The sequence below is a fragment of the Ursus americanus genome, chromosome X, assembly GCF_024610735.1.
Source record: "Ursus americanus isolate L20-20 chromosome X, mUrsAme1.1.p, whole genome shotgun sequence".
Lineage (NCBI taxonomy): Eukaryota > Metazoa > Chordata > Mammalia > Carnivora > Ursidae > Ursus > Ursus americanus.
The window spans coordinates 65,501,681-65,517,897 of NC_142164.1; the positions used below are offsets into that span (position 1 = coordinate 65,501,681).

Here is a 16,217-nt window from a genome sequence, read left to right on the forward strand (position 1 = left end):
TTCCTTGAAGTGTGGTACCTATGACACAATATTTTAGGTTTTGTATGATCAGCACAAAATAATCCTTCTCTTTGGATTTAGGAGTGATCATCATTCTCTTAGATACTGATGTAGTTAAGATTAAATTTGTTTTTTTTTCTTTTTTTGGGGTGAGGCCAGTTATACTACACTGGTGATTCATTTTGAGCTTTTTTGCCCCCATAGACCCTCGGTCTTTTTATTTTTATTTTTTTTATTTTTTTTATTTTTTTTAAAGATTTTATTTATTTGACGGAGAGAGAACACAAGCAGGGGGAGCGGCAGGTAGAGGGAGAGGGAGAAGCAGGCTCCCCCCTGAGCAGGGAGCCCAGTGCAGGGCTCGATCCCAGGATCCTGGCATCATGACCTGAACCAAAGGCAGAAACTTAACTGACTGAGCCACCCGTGTGTCCCAGCGCTCAGTCTTTTTAAGTACATGCTGCTGTTATTTCTTGTCTGTCATATATTGGTATCGTTAGTTTTGAAGACTTAAATGCAGGACTATATTTTTTTTTAAGTAGGCTCCATGCCCAGTGTAGGGCTTGAACTCATAACCCTGAGATCAAGAGTCACATGTTCTACTGACTGAGCCAGCCAGGTGCCCCCATAATTTTTTTTCTTACATTAATCCCATTACTACAATTAGAGATTTGATTTTTATTCCTGATGATACCTCTATCTTACTTGTTATTTCCTAGCTTCTCCATCCAACTCATTTTTTAAAATATTTTATTTGAGAGAGAGAGTAGGAGAGAACAAGCGGCGGGGGGGGGGGGTAGGGGCAGAGAAACAGGCTCCCCACAGAGCAGGGAGCCCAACACAGGGCTTGATCCCAGGACCTGGGGGTCATGACCTGAGTCTAAGGCAGACACTTAACCGACTGAGCCACCCAGGCGCCCCTTCATCCAACTCATAGACGAAATTGTTAAATAGGACGAGGCCAAGAACAGAATGGTATGCCAAGAAAAACCTCACTTCAGATTGACATCAATCCATCAAGCAGCATGCTTATTCAACCTTCCTGATTTGCTCTTGTCTCCAAAGTCTGGCAACGGTCTTATTCTGTACTTTACTTTGTCCCTAGATTTAGAATTTCTCGTTCATCTTTTCGAAGGACTTTTGGGGCTCTTTGTATATGCACTTCTGTTACCAACTCACCTGTTAACCCCCCCCCCAGTTTTATTGAGATATAATTGACATATAACATTATGTGATTTTAAGGTATACAGTGTGGTGATTTTATATATGTGTGTATATCTAAATGATTACTACAAGAAAGTTAGTTAACACATTCATCATCTCATATAGGCTTCAGTGTTTCTGGGGGGTGGGGAAATGGGTGAAGGTGGTCAAAGTGGACCAACCTCCTGTTTACCTTTGAGGCTGCCTTTTTAAAAATTATTTTATTTTATTATTTTTTAAATTTAAATTTTTTTTTTTATCTTTTAAAGATTTTATTCATTTATTTGTCAGAGAGAGAGAACACAAGCAGGGGGAGCGACAGGCAGGAGGAAAAGCAGGCTCCCTGCTGAGCAAGGAACCCAATGTAGGACTTGATCCCAGGACTCTGGGATCGTGACTCGAGCCGAAGGCAGACGCTTAACTGGCTGAGGCACCCAGGTGTCCCAATTATTTTTTTTTAAGATTTTATTTACTTATTTGACAGAGAGAGATAGAGAGGGAGAGAGAATGAGCCAGAGGGAGAAGCAGAGGCAGAGGGAGAAGCAGACTCCTTGCTGAGCAGGGAGCCCGACGTGGGCCTCCATCCCAGGACCCTGAGATCATGACCTGAGCTGAAGGCAGACGCTTATCTGACTGAGCCACCCAGGCTCCCCTAGGCTGCCTCTTTGTTTGTTTGTTTAGTTTCTTTATTTTGTTTTGTTTTCTTTCCCTCCCTTCCTCCCTTCCTTCCTTCACACCCAGCGTGAGTCTTGAACCCATGAGCCCAAGATAAGAGTCAGATGCTCTTCCCACTGAGCCAGTCAGGGGCCCCTGAGGCTGCTTTCCTGATGTCGAACCAAGTTTGATGCCACACTGTGCTATCCTGCTTCTGTCCACACTGGGCGTGAAGCTTACTTAAATTTTTTTTGAGTAATCACATTTAAAAAGTAAAGAGAGGGGCGCCTGGGTGACTCAGTCGTTAAGCATCTGCCTTCGGCTCAGGGCGTGATCCTGGCATTATGGGATCGAGCCCCACATCAGGCTCCTATGCTGGGAGCCTGCTTCTTCCTCTCCCACTCCCCCTGCTTGTGTTCCCTCTCTCGCTGGCTGTCTCTCTCTGTCAAATAAATAAATAAAATCTTAAAAAAAAAAGTAAAGAGAAAAAAAAAGCAAAGAGAAACAGGTGTAATTATTTTTAGTAATAGTAATAATTTTAATACTATATTTTATCCCCTCATATCCAAAATATTTCAAAATGTAATGAGTATACAAAATTACTGAGATATTTTACAGTCTTTTTTTTTTTTTTTTTTAAAGATTTTATTTATTTATGTGACAGAGAGACAGCCAGCGAGAGAGGGAACACAGCAGGGGGAGTGGGAGAGGAAGAAGCAGGCTCATAGCGGAAGAGCCTGATGTGGGACTCGATCCCGGATCGCCAGGATCACGCCCTGAGCTGAAGGCAGACGCTTTAACGACTGCGCTACCCAGGCGCCCCTTACAGTCTTTTTTTATACTAAATATTTGAAATCTGATGTGTATTTTACAATTATAGCATATTTCACTTTGGACGAACCACGTTTCAAGTGCTCAGTAGCCACACGTGGCTGCCATGTTAGACTGCAGATCTAGATTTAAAAACTTCAGTAGTAAAACTCAGTCAAGATAATTGACTTTCTTTGAATCTCAATGGATTTAATTTAATTGGAAGCTTCCCTGAACTATTTTTTCCCTATTCTTTTAAATGCCGTAATGGGATCCTCAGATTAGGAATGGCAGAGTTATTAGGAAATGTTCCAGGACAGGGCCAGATAGTTCAGAGTCATGAACATAGCTTCTGTATGGCCTGTGCAGAAGTCTTGTTGGGGTCACCTGGTATGCACATATTAGGTAGCAATAATAATACAGTTTATGAAATAAAGAGGTAGAATAACTAACACAATACAACCTTCTTAGTATGCCGTGTAATGTGTTTCAGGCTCTGTCCCCTACATGCCTGCCTGCCTTTCTTTCTTAATTTTTTTTAAAGTAAGGTCTGTGTCCAGTGTGGGCCTTGAATTTATTTTTTTTATTTTTTATTTTTTAAAGATTTTATTTATTTATTCGACAGAGATAGAGACAGCCAGCGAGAGAGGGAACACAAGCAGGGGGAGTGGGAGAGGAAGAAGCAGGCTCATAGCAGAAGAGCCTGATGTGGGGCTCGATCCCAGAACGCTGGGATCACGCCCTGAGCCGAAGGCAGACACTTAACCGCTGTGCCACCCAGATGCCCCTGGGCCTTGAATTTATGACCCCGAGAACAGGAGTCTCTACTGATTGAGCCAGCCTAGCTCCCTTTTCACATGCCTTTCTGATGGTATTTCCTGTTACCTTCCTTTACCCACTTTTCTAACTATACGTAATTATTTATGGTTATTTGAACCCACTATGCTTTTCAACACCTCTGTGCATTTCCCTCTGTTTGGTATATTGCCTGACAGTCTCTAACTCATCCTTCAAGATCCACCTCACATGGAATGGCACGTTAATGAAGCCTATTCTGCCATTCTTATAACCCAACTCTCAAACGGGCAGTTACTCAATTCTTTCTTCATATTCATCTTGTACTCACAGCACTTAATACATAATATTGTAAATTTTCCCATTTTAATTTCCCTTAGTAGTGTGATTTACCTACCTGATGGCATAGATGGCCTCCCTCATCTTTGTATTCCTAGCAAGATGCCCAGTATCTGCCTGGTACCAGGCATTCTCAATAAATGTTTGTTGACTTAAGTTTTACAAGGAGAAATGTAGACACCAGCCAAAGTAGAAAGAGTGAAGTTGTCTTGTATTCTGTTCATGCTATGCTACTAATAGCTTTGATCTTGGATAAGTTAATTAACTTCTCTATGCTTTATTTTAATCAATTGTAAAATTAGAGTGTTTTACTAAAATTTCAAGGTGGCTTATAGCTCTGAAAAATTGGTTGATTGATAAATGTGTATTCATATATATCTTGTGTGGAAATGACTCTAAGCTCCTCAAGGGAGGGGACTATGTCTTGTTTACATTATATCTGTGCTTAGCAAAATAATGTGATTATCATTAAATGTTTGTTCGTTTATTTATTTATTTTTAAAGATTTATTTATTTTAGGGAGAGAGCACGAGCATGAGTGGGGGAGGGGCCGAGGGAGTGGGAGAGAGAGAATCTCAAGCAAACTCCATCCAGGACCCATGAGATCATGACCTGAGCTGAAATCACAAGTTGGTAGATTAACTGAATGAGCCACCCAGGCACCCCTTATTAAATATTTATTGAATGAATAGATGAAAGAATTCTTGTCTATTCCATTCATGTTGCTATCACCAGGGATGACCCTGTATATTTCTTTTCTTTCTTTTTTTTTTAAAGATTTTATTTATTTATTGACAGAGAGAGAGAGACAGCCACCAGAGAGAGAGGGAACACAAGCAGGGGCAGTGGGAAAGGAAGAATCAGGCTCCCAGTGGAGCAGGGAGCCCCATGTGGGGCTCGATCCCACGCCCTGAGCTGAAGGCAGACGATTAATGACTGAGCCACCCAGGCACCCCTTCTTTTCTTTTTTTTAAAGATTTTATTCATTTGACAGAGAATGGGAGAGTGAGAGAGCACAAGCAGGGGGTGCAGCAGAGGGAGAGGGAGAAGCAGGCTCCCCACTGTGCAGGGAGCCCCACGCTGGGCTCAATCCCAGGACCCTGGGATCGTGACCTGAGCTGAAGGCAGATGCTTAACTAACTGAGCCACCCAGGTGTCCTGACCCTGTATATTTCTGTTGGAGATTTGGAAATGTGCATTGATACATTAGATAAAGCTTTCCTGTATTTTTCCCTCGCCATTAAAAACAATTCATAGGGAAAAAAGGGGGTCTCCTGGGCGGCTCAGTTGTTTAAGCATGTGACTCATGATTTTGGCTCAGGTTGTGATCTCAGGGTTGTGAGATCAAGCCCTGCTTTGGGCTCCACGCTGGGTATGGAGCCTGCTTGGTATTCTCTCTCTCCCTGTCCCTCTGCCCCTCCTGACTCTCTCTCCCTCTGTAAAGACAAAAAAACAAAACAACCAAAACCAATTCATGGGATGCCTAATTGTTTACGACATTTTGTTAAGTGATCCTCTAAGTAACCAGTATATTCTGTTAGGATTGGAAAGGCTAAAGATATCTTGTGTGGAAAATTAGCCATCTTTTGATTTTATTACACTTTTGATCTCTTTTGTAAGCAAGTTTTATTTTATATATACTGTGTGTAGTTTACAATAGTTTAGAGATAAGAAACCACAAAGACAGTCTAATCAACTTAGACTTCTTTCTTCCTTCAAATACTTCTTTTGGTAAGAGTTGCTAAGATGTACTCAGCCTAGCTAATCCACTTCAGCCTTCCAAATGTGTTGTTATAGTCTGTCAGCTTCATTCCCACCCTTTCCAAGTATTGTTCCTGGTATGATTTATATGTGACTCTACTAGGCTAGTGTCTTGGATAAGTCTTTCTTCCAGTGCCTATCACATTGTTAATGCTCAGTAAACAGAAATCAATTAATTAAGTTAAAGTTGCTTAAATAGATAGAAATAGCCTTTGGTAACCATGGTAATTAAAACAAACCAGATCCTAGATGAGTAGAAGATTCTCAGTCAAAAACAGTGGGGCTCATGTCTTGGCCATTGTAAATAATGCTACAGTAAACATGAGGGTACATATATCCTTTTGAATTAGTGTTTTCATTTTCTTTGGGTAGACACTCAGTAGTGGAATTATTAGATCATATTTTTAATTTTTTGAGGAACTTGCATGCTGTTTTTGCCAATTTGCATTCCCACCAATAGTGTATGAGGGTTCCTTTTTCTTTTCTCTTAAAAAATTTTAGAATTTATTTTATTTTTATTTTTTTAAATTAATTTATATTTTTAAATGCATGTGCCTCTGGTAGAGCACTCACTTTTTAAATTTTTATTTATTTGTTTATTTGTCAGAGAAAGGGAGGGAGAGGGAGCACGCACACAGGCAGGGGGAATGGCAGGCAGAGGGAGAAGCTGGCACCCCACTGAGCAGGGAGCCTGACGCGGGGCTCAATCTCAGGACCCTGGAATCATGACCGGAGCCGAAGGCAGACGCTGAACTGACTGAGCCACCCAGCTGTCCCTCTTTTCTTTTTTTAAAAAATATTTTATTTATTTATTTGAGAGAGAGTGAGCACGAGCAAGGGAGAGGGGCAGAGGGAAAGGGAGAAGCATAAGCAGACTCCACTCTGGGCTGGGAACCCGATGATATGGGACTCCATTCCAGAACCCTGAGATCATGACCCTAGCTGAAGGCAGATGCTTAACAGACTGAGCCACGCAGGCACCCCGAGGGTTCCTTTTTCTCCAGATCATCACCAGCACTTGTTATTTCTTGTGTTTTTGATTTTAGCCATTTTGAAAGGTGTAAGGAGGCCACTGACAGATGAATAGATAAGATGTATACACACACACACACACACACACACACACACACACACACACACGTAGAGTGGAATAACACGGCCATAAAAAGGATGAGATTGTGCCATTTGTGACAACATTGGTGGACCTAGAGGGTATTATGCTAAGTGAAATAAGTCAGACTGAGAAAGACAAATACTGTATGGTTTCACTCATATGTGGAATCTAAAAAAAAAAATCACAAATGAATCAACAAACGAAAAGCAGAGTCAGAATCTGTAAACACAGAGGACAATCTGATGGTTGCCAGAGGGGAGGGGTAGATGGTGGGGAGGAAGGGCAAAATGGGTGAAGGGGAGTGGGAGATACTGGCTTCCAGTTATAGCATTAATAAGTCATGGGAGTAAAAGGCACAGCATAAGGAATATAGTCAATGATGTTGTAATAGCACTGTATGATGAGAGGTGGTAGAATAATGTTTAAACTTGTTGAATCACTGTGTTGTACACCTGAAACTAATGTAACATTGTGTGTTAACCACACTGAAATAAAAAAAAAACTTAAAAAAAAGTCTTTCACTGAAAAAAAAAACAGTAGGGCTCAGCTACAAAGAGTAACAGGATGTAATGAGAGTAAAAGAGTCATATATCCAGATACGTGGTAAAGAAGATGATTAGGGGTAGGATTGGATGAGTTGGCAAGTTGAGTCTGGTTATGGGCCTTGTATTTAGAAGAGTGTGAAAGATATAAAATACCTAGATGAATTGCATCATTTACACAGTGTGCATTTGGTTGAGAGGACCGAGTTGTGGCGCTTGAGACGTTCTTCGTACTGATACAGTTTGACCAGAATCAAGCTGGAAATTCCTTTTTGGTTAGCATGATATTGTCAGCTCTTGCTTCCCCCACACACCCAGCCAATTGCCCTCCAAAACTTTATATAACTTTATCTCCTGTTGAGCCCAGGCTTCTAGGAGCTAGTTCTGAGCTAGTTCTGTCCAGGGCCAAAAAGAATAGCAGTACTGTGGAGTAGGGAAGAAGTTGGTTTGAAGTGAAAGTCCTCCTGGCTGTCAGATTTGAGATTTAACATGCTGGGGCAAACTCTAGGTACCTGTTGAGCTTTGGAGCTAGCTGTATCATTTCTGTTTGTTGGGATTTTCACAGACAGCCTGTCCTGCATCCTTTTCTAGCTGCCCTCCAGGACCAAGCTGCTGCTCAGAAGTACAATGCACCGCTGTGAATAGTTCTCTTTGAACTATGGCAGTTCCCTCTGACTTCTGCATTATGACTTGCTGTTTGGATTCTCTTGTACCAGTTGGGACCTCCTGGAATATTGTATAAAAATGATGATCTCTCTGACCATAGAAAGTATTATTTACAGTGTGATTTTTTTTTTAAAGATTTTATTTATTTATTTGACAGAGAGAGAGACAGCCAGCGAGAGAGGGAACACAAGCAGGGGGAGTGGGAGAGGAAGAAGCAGGCTCATAGCGGAGGAGCCTGATGTGGGACTCGATCCCGGAACGCCGGGATCACGTCCTGAGCCGAAGGCAGGCGCTTAACCGCTGTGCCACCCAGGCGCCCCTACAGTGTGATTTTAAACCATGACTAAATCTGTTTGCCTGAGTTTGCCATGCCCTTTTGACACTGGATATTTGGCTATGCTCATTCAGACTAGCCTCAGCTGGAACACCTTTTCTTAGCCCGCAATCAGAATTGTAGTGTGGTACTCTAAACAGTGTTGGCTCATTTTTTTCTCTCCCTGCTGTTTTTTAGTTGTGTCAGTCTTGGCATATCACTTGCTTCAGGCCCTTCCTGATAGAACAGAATAGTGGAAAGTACAGGATTTCAAATTAAAAAGCCTGAGTTCAAATCCTAGTTTGCTATTTTTCTCTTTGTATGACCTTTGAGAAGTCATTACACTTTGTTAAATCTCAGTTTCTGCATCTTATAAAAATACCTCCCTTACAGAGTAGCTTGATGATTAAATGAGAATGCATGTGAAAAAGCTTTGAGGCCATAAAGCACTATGCAAATGTTAATTTCATTGTCATTTTTGTTTTTTTCTCACTAAAGAAGTTGCAGATAATCATTGTGACTTGGAGTAAAATCTTGAATTGATCCTGACAGGTCTTTGAGCTGCTTTGGCTTTCAAATGACTGGTTGAGTTGATGGAGGCCACAGGGAGAGACTTGGCAGGACTTTTGATAGATTTTTTTCCATGTCGTAATGGAAGCTCCCTTTCTCAAGGATAAGGAAAATGCTTATTTTCTATTATTCTGTACCTAGAATGCTGTCTACCAAATCAGAATTAATTGGTACTGATTAACATGGCTATCTCAATAGAGTGACCCCTTCAGGATGAATCTCATTTAAATTAAATCGACTGAAATCCTGCAGTATATCATAGTTTATTTCAGTAGTTAGGAAGATAATTTAATCACGTTCTTTCAAAATGTGCAATCTTGCTGGATATAACCTTAATACAGCGTGTCGTCTTCAGATCTTAGGAATAGTCTGTATTTATAGAAGCTCTTTTCTGAGCTTCTCCCAGAAGCAAGTCTCTCGTTCATAGTGTAAGTCAACCATTTAGCTATGTGATGTCTACTACTTACTCAGCTTTGCTGACTGCATTTTATCCTAAAGCACTGCAGTGCTGTCGTTGCCTCAGCTGGTGTCAATCAAGTTGCTCAACTGAATGACTTTGAAAGCATGTTTTGAAAGGACCAGGATTATATTGACAGAGAATGAATTATATAAAACATTAAGAAAACATTCACAAATCAAAATTAATGTCTTCACAGTCTCCTGTATTATGTAACCACAAGTTATGATTAGTATTCTACTAAAGTATTTTTGAATTTTTTAAAAAAGAAACTCAGATTAAAAATTTATATTGGGTTTTTGTTTTCTTTTCAAAAACTTTTCAAGAATCTGTTTTTAGGGATGCCTGGGTGGCTCATTCTGTTGGGTGTCTCTGCCTTTGGCTTGGGTCATGATCCCAGGGTTCTGGGATCAAGTCCCATGTCAGGAACTTGCTTCTCCCTCTGTCTGCTGCTCCTGCTGCTTGTGCTCTCTTTCTCTGTCAAATAAATTAAGAAAATCTTTAAAAAAGGAATCTGTTTTCAAATAATATTTGGATTCTTAAAAACAATTTTTAAACTTTCCTAATTCTTTTTTTATTGAGGTGTAATTGACATACACCATTATATTAGTTTCAGGTGTATATCATAATGATTTGGTCATTGTACATATTATGAAATGATCACCACAACAAGTCTAGTTAATATCTGTCACCATTGCAGTTATAAATGTTTTTTCTTGTGATGAGAACTGTTAAGATTTACTCTTTTAGCAACTTTCAAGTACGCAATACAATATTATTAACTATTGTTACGATGCTGTACATTACATCCCTATGACTTAATTTACTTTATAATTAGAATTTTGTACTTTTGACTCTGGTCACCCATTTTGGACCCCCACCCTGCTCCCACGAGCAACCACCAGTTTGTTCTCTGTATCTATGAGCTTGTTTTTTTTTTTTTTTAAAGATTTTATTTATTTAAGAGAGAGCACGAACAGAGGGAAGAGACAGAGGGAGAAGCAGGCTCCCTGCAGGGAGCCCGATTCGGGACTTGATCCCAGGACCTTGGGATCACGACCTGAGCTGAAGGCAGAGGCTTAACCAGCTGAGCCACCCAGGCACCCATGAGCTTGTTTTTTTTTTTTTTTTTAAGATTCCACATATAAGAGAGATTATATAATATTTGTCTTTCTCTGTCTGACTTATTTCACTTAGCAGAATGTCCTTAAGGTCCATCTATGTTGTTACAAATGGCAAGATTTCCTTCACCTTTATGGTTGAATATTATTCCATTGTATGTGTATGTATATACATATATATATATATATATACACACTATAATTTCTTTATTCATTCATCTGTTGATGTACACTTAGGTGGTTGCCATATTTTGGCTATTGTAAATAATGCTTTGATGAATGTGGGTGAGCATATATTTTTTCAAGTTAGTGCTTTCATTTTCTTCAAATAAATACCCAGAAGTGGAATTGCTGGATTATATGGTAGGTCTATTTTTAATTTTTTGAGGAAATTCCATACTGTTTTCCATAGTGGCTACACCAGTTCATGTTCCCACCAACAGTGCACAGGGGTTCCTTTTTCTTCACATCCTCACCAACACTCGTTATTTCTTGTCTTTTTTTTTTTTTAAGTAGGCTCCATGCCCCATGTGGGGCTTGAACTCAAGACCCTGAGATCAAGAGTCTCCTGCTCTACTGACTAAGCCAGCCAGTTAGGTGCCCCTGTTTCTTTTTGATATTAGCCATTCTAACAGGTGTGAGGCGCTAATTCATTGTGATTTTGATTTTTCATTTCTCTGATGATGAGTGATGTTGAGCATCTTTTCAGGCACTTGTTGGCTTTCTGTATGTCTTCTTTGGAAAAATGTCTATTCAGATCCTCTGCCCATTTTTAAATTGGATTGTTTGGTTTTTTGCTTTTGAATTGTAGAAGTTCTTTATATATTTTCGATATTAATCCCTTATCAGATACATGATTTGCAGGTATTTTCTCCCATTCTAAACTTTCCTAATTCTGTTATCAGTATTTCAAGGAAGGGCTGTAATATATATGCTTCTCAGCCTAATACTTGCCTAATCTTACAAGAATCAAGATATTTAATATTAGTCTTTCCACGATCTATTTTATGGGAGTAGGGAAGCTAGAGGGTTTTCTTTTTGTATATATTTCATCACCTGAGATGTACAAAATATATATGGTATATTTTCCCTAATACCTCTGCTCATGCAGTGAGTACTAAAGATTCCATGAGCTGTAAAAAATTGTTTGAGTATATTTGAGCATAATTTGCTTTGTGAAGTCTTTATTATTTTTTGATTAAGTAATCTCTATGCCCCACATGGGGTTTGAACTCACAACCCTGAGATCAAGAGTTGCATGCTCCAGCTGAACCAGCTGGGTGCCCCTTGCTTTATGAAGTCTTAATGTGAATCTATTTTCTGATGCTTAACGGACAGGTTTTCATTTAGTGGATTATTGTAGCATGTTAAAAATTCTTTCAGAAGGTGCTCTGTAGTGCATAGTATTGTTATGAATATTAACATTCTTGCTAGTTGATACTCAGAAATGTAAGAATTAGAGATATGTAGAGGTTATGGAGACCTCTGTTATATGAGTTGGGAAAAATCTCAATTTGATAATATGAAAGGCATCAATTTTACATCATACTTCGGTTTTAAGGAATTCTGTGGCCTAGTAAGATTCAGTTATATGGAGTCTGGAGCTCAGATTGTTTAGAAAATGGTGACATCATTTGTACAGATTCAATAACTGGTTAATGTTGTTGCTAATTGGGCATGTCATTTTTTTCTCACAAAGTAAGGTCAAGACTTCAGAGCCAGCATTGTTAGTTATGTCTATCTAATGCTTAAAAGTATTAATAAGTATTTCAGTTTTACAGGGCACATATGTAAGTCTCCTTTCAGAATTTCTACATTTTCTAGTTTTGAAGACATCGTTAATTTCTATTTTGTAGTTTTAAGATGACCTAACTGTGCAGTCAGTGCATTTTATTTCCTGAGAAAGAGTGATGATTAAGTTATAAACAAGTGACTCTCAGGGAATACAAATTTTATTTGAAAATTGTACTCTTCCCTTAGCTACATGAAACTTTATCTCCCATTTGGTTTTACTCTAAGGATAATTCAAGTTTCTTCATGCTATATTCATTTTACCAAAGATCTAGGAACAGATTTCAAAATGATTTGCTACTTTCAGCCAGTGGTGATATGGTTCACAGCAGTTTTATCATCCATTGTTATTTTAGAAATTGTTGAAAACCTGATTTTAAGAGATAATGCACCCAACATACCTGAGGCAATTGACAGACTCTTCGCCGACATAGCAAATATCAACAGGGAGTCTATGGCGGAAATACAGGATGCTCAGGTTGGTATAAAAATAATTTTGTTTATGATAAATTTTTGGGAAAGATTTTATTTTATTTGTGAAGATTCTGTTTATTTGAGAGAGAGAGCAAGAGAGAGAAGGAGCAGTGGGAGGGGCAGAGGGAGAGGGAGAAGCACACTCCCCACTGACCCACTGTGCAGGGAGCCCGATGTGGGGCTTAATCCTGGGACTCCAGGATCATGACCTGAGCCTAAGGCGGAAGCTTGAGTGACTGAGCCACCTAGGTGCCCCCAAAAGATTTTAATATTAAAGAATCCCTACACCCAATGTGGGGCTCAAACTCACAACCCGAAGACTAAGAGTTGCAAGCTCCACTGACTGAGCCAGTCAGGTGTTCCTGATAAGTTTGGATGATTCACCATTTTAATTAATGTCCTGTATGAGTAAAAAATAGTCTTCATGATTAACCATTATAAATACGTAGAAATCTATTTTTGGATTTTCAAGCCTAATGGCTTAATAATAGCTAAAACAAAGAATAAATGATACAAAGCAGCATGATTAATTGCTCAATTATGTGAAACTTACTGAATATAGAAATTCAAAGAGGAGAGAGATCAACATAGACTGTATAGTTGCTGAAAGCTTTGTGCTTGTTTCTGGTGAGACTGACCTGGATTTGAGTTACATAAAGACAATGGGAGGAGGTATATTAGGTAAAGCCAATAGTATGAATACAAGTACGTAGAGAGAAATGAACAAGTTGTGTTCATGGGACAGCCAAATAATTACTCTAACAGTGGGTACGTGCTGGGGGAGGCGAGGTAGAATGGGACTAGATTACGGAGGGCCTGTAAATGACCCACAATAGTCACGTAAGCATAAAACATGCAAGAAAAATAATACTGGAGGTAGATGGTATTTTAACTGGCTAAGAAAATGTTTCTCTTGCCCAGGTTGAAGAAATGGCAGTAAACCTGTGGAACTGGGCAGTTACCAAGAGAGTAGGTTTGGTTATAAGTGAAGAGCAGAAAGCTAAACGTACGTATCCATTTTGTGACTCATGGTATGAGTAGTATTTTTTTTTAAGATTTTATTTATTTATTTGACAGAGACAGCCAGCGAGAGAGGGAGCACAAGCAGACAGAGTGGGAGAGGAAGAAGCAGGCTCCTAGCAGAGGAGCCTGACGTGGGGCTCGATCCCATAATGCCAGGATCACGCCCTGAGCCGAAGGCAGACGCTTAACGACTGCGCCACCCAAGCGCCCCATGAGTAGTATTTTTATTATACATTAGGGTGTGTTCCTGCAGTTTAAATAATATTTTGACTAGTTTATAGATGGGTATTTGTTAAAACTAAATAAAATGACCCGTACATAGAAGTTTCTCGGGCAAACATCCTGAATTTTATGATTTTTTTCAGAGGTTAGCTCCTGATTAATAAAAGCATCACTGCAAGAAATAGTCTGTTGGTGAACAACAAAGATGATGAAAGGGTGGGAAAATGAGAACTTGAGGAAATGTTAAAGGACATGGATTATTTGCCCTGGAGAAGAGATCATCAGAATCCTCAGGGTTCTGAAGGACTATCAAATAGTAGTTTCCTTTCTCCATTAATAACAGAATAAGAGATGTTGCCATGTGTGGGATTTAGATTTAAAAATTGGTAAATAATTTCCTCATGAGGTGGGTTGATGAACTTTGGACTGAGTTACTAAGAAAAATTATAGAAGTTTTTTCTACCTGTGGGAGCAAACAAAAAGAATAACAATAAAACAAAACCCCCAAACCAAACTCATCTGCTTGGAGGCGTTATATGTGGTCCACGGTCTGGCAGAGTTCTAGTGCTTTAGCTAAATTTCTGGGTCTAGTGTGCTGACAGTTACCAACTTCCAACAAAGATGGTGACAGTTAATGCATTTATGGAAAGTATATTGCCCCTTTATAAAGGCTAGAGCAAGCCAAAACGTGAATCTCTGGACTGCTTGACTTTGTAAGGACAAATGAATTTTGTCTGTATGCAACAAGTAGAATTCATTGCTAAGTGTTTATCTTTATGAATATAAACCAAACTGTGTACAATTGCAGTGTAGGTCTAGGGTGATCAGTGGTTAATATAGTCAATAATATACTTATTTATTAGTCCATTCCTCTATTAGGATGTTTAGAGAATAGTTCTACCTCTTTAACTCTCAGGTAAATGTTGATATTGCTCCTCGGAGCCTTTGATCCTGTGGTTATAGGGAGGGAAGAGTTAGAAATTTATCTGTTGGAGATACTTAGTATACATTCGAACTGTGTGATTTTAAAATCTAAACTCCTACTGTTCTGTATATCAAGAAATATCGTTATAGCTGTTTTTCACTATTTGTCAAATAGTAAAGATCCGGTAGATGGACCTCTCCCAATGTACTGACTCTGTGTATGTAGCAGTTCTTAATTAGACATTTGGGTGCTTATTCTGTGTCTAGTAATTTTAAGAAACAGTGGAAAACAGGATGTAGTGTAGGAAGCCTCTGATTTAAGAGTTTTGTTCCAAAAATATGTTGATTGGAAGATATTTTGTCTCCTTAGAAACAAATTCAGTGTGCCTGGATTATGGCATGTGATGAAAAAGTTATCAGGATTTATAACCTACAATTTTTTGTTATTGGGAAGAATTATGGAGCACTGAACAGAAACAGGAAAGCCAGAAGTAGAGGAATGACTTGTAAATTTTAGTTTTAGACCTGTTGCATTTGAGATGACAGTAAGTTTGGAGATATGAGACTAGAGCTTATGAGAAAGGTCAGGTTGCCTAGAGATTTGGTAATTATTCACGTGGAGGTGATTGTTGAGGCCACGCGAGTAGTCGAGTTCTCTGAGGGAGAAAATAAAGAGCAGCTATTCTTAAATATTGGTATAAATAAGAATCACCTGTGGGGTCTGTTAAAATGCAGATGCTCAGGCCCCACCATCGGAGGCTTTGATTTATTAGATTTAGGGGATAAAACCTGGGCACGTATATAATTTGAAAACTGTTTTCATGCACCACATTTTAAGAACACATGGTGTTGAGAGAACAGGGTAGTGAGATTTTTACCTTGAGTCTAGCAGTTAAGGACTGGGAAGAAAAATAACCAGGATAGGAGACCAAAAGTAACAGTCAAATTATTCTAGAGGAGACGCACTATCCATTTATTGAATACTTACTCCTTATAGGATCGTCATACCATATTATGGCAGGTAGTAAGTGAAAGGGACAAGGTAAGACTCCAGAAGAAAAATGCCAGGCGTACATTGTGCTTGAGGATCTGGGAAGGAGTGGATTAGCAATAAAAATAAAGAATTCACAGATGCCAGAGGATACAACACTGTGTTGTCTGAAGTCAGCTGAAATATCAAGCCTTGGGCACTGATGGAGCAGAGTAAGGCAGACGTAAGGAGTCAGCAAGCACCTAACCAATATGTTTATAATATAGAGGGGCGAAGAACAGGCTGGTAAGACAAAGAGAAAGCAACAGCAGCAAAGAAAACATCTTTATACTGAAGTAGCATTCTGTCTTGGCCTCAGCTGCCTTTGGCCCGAAGGCTTATTGGTGGTAACTATAAACAGCCAGATCAAGAATGTGGTGATGGGAGCAAAGTTCTTAGGCTAATGCATTT

General features: G+C 39.4%; 1 protein-coding gene across 1 annotated transcript in view; it reads left to right on the top strand.

Moving 5' to 3' along the window:
• Positions 1 to 16,217, top strand: part of TEX11 (testis expressed 11) — a 270,954-nt gene that overhangs the window by 3,876 nt on the left and 250,861 nt on the right. Inside the window, exons 2-3 of the mRNA XM_087859806.1 lie at positions 12,490 to 12,611; positions 13,529 to 13,613. Of these exons, the coding sequence (XP_087715932.1) occupies positions 12,490 to 12,611; positions 13,529 to 13,613 (207 nt within the window). The remainder of the gene's footprint in view (positions 1 to 12,489; positions 12,612 to 13,528; positions 13,614 to 16,217) is intronic.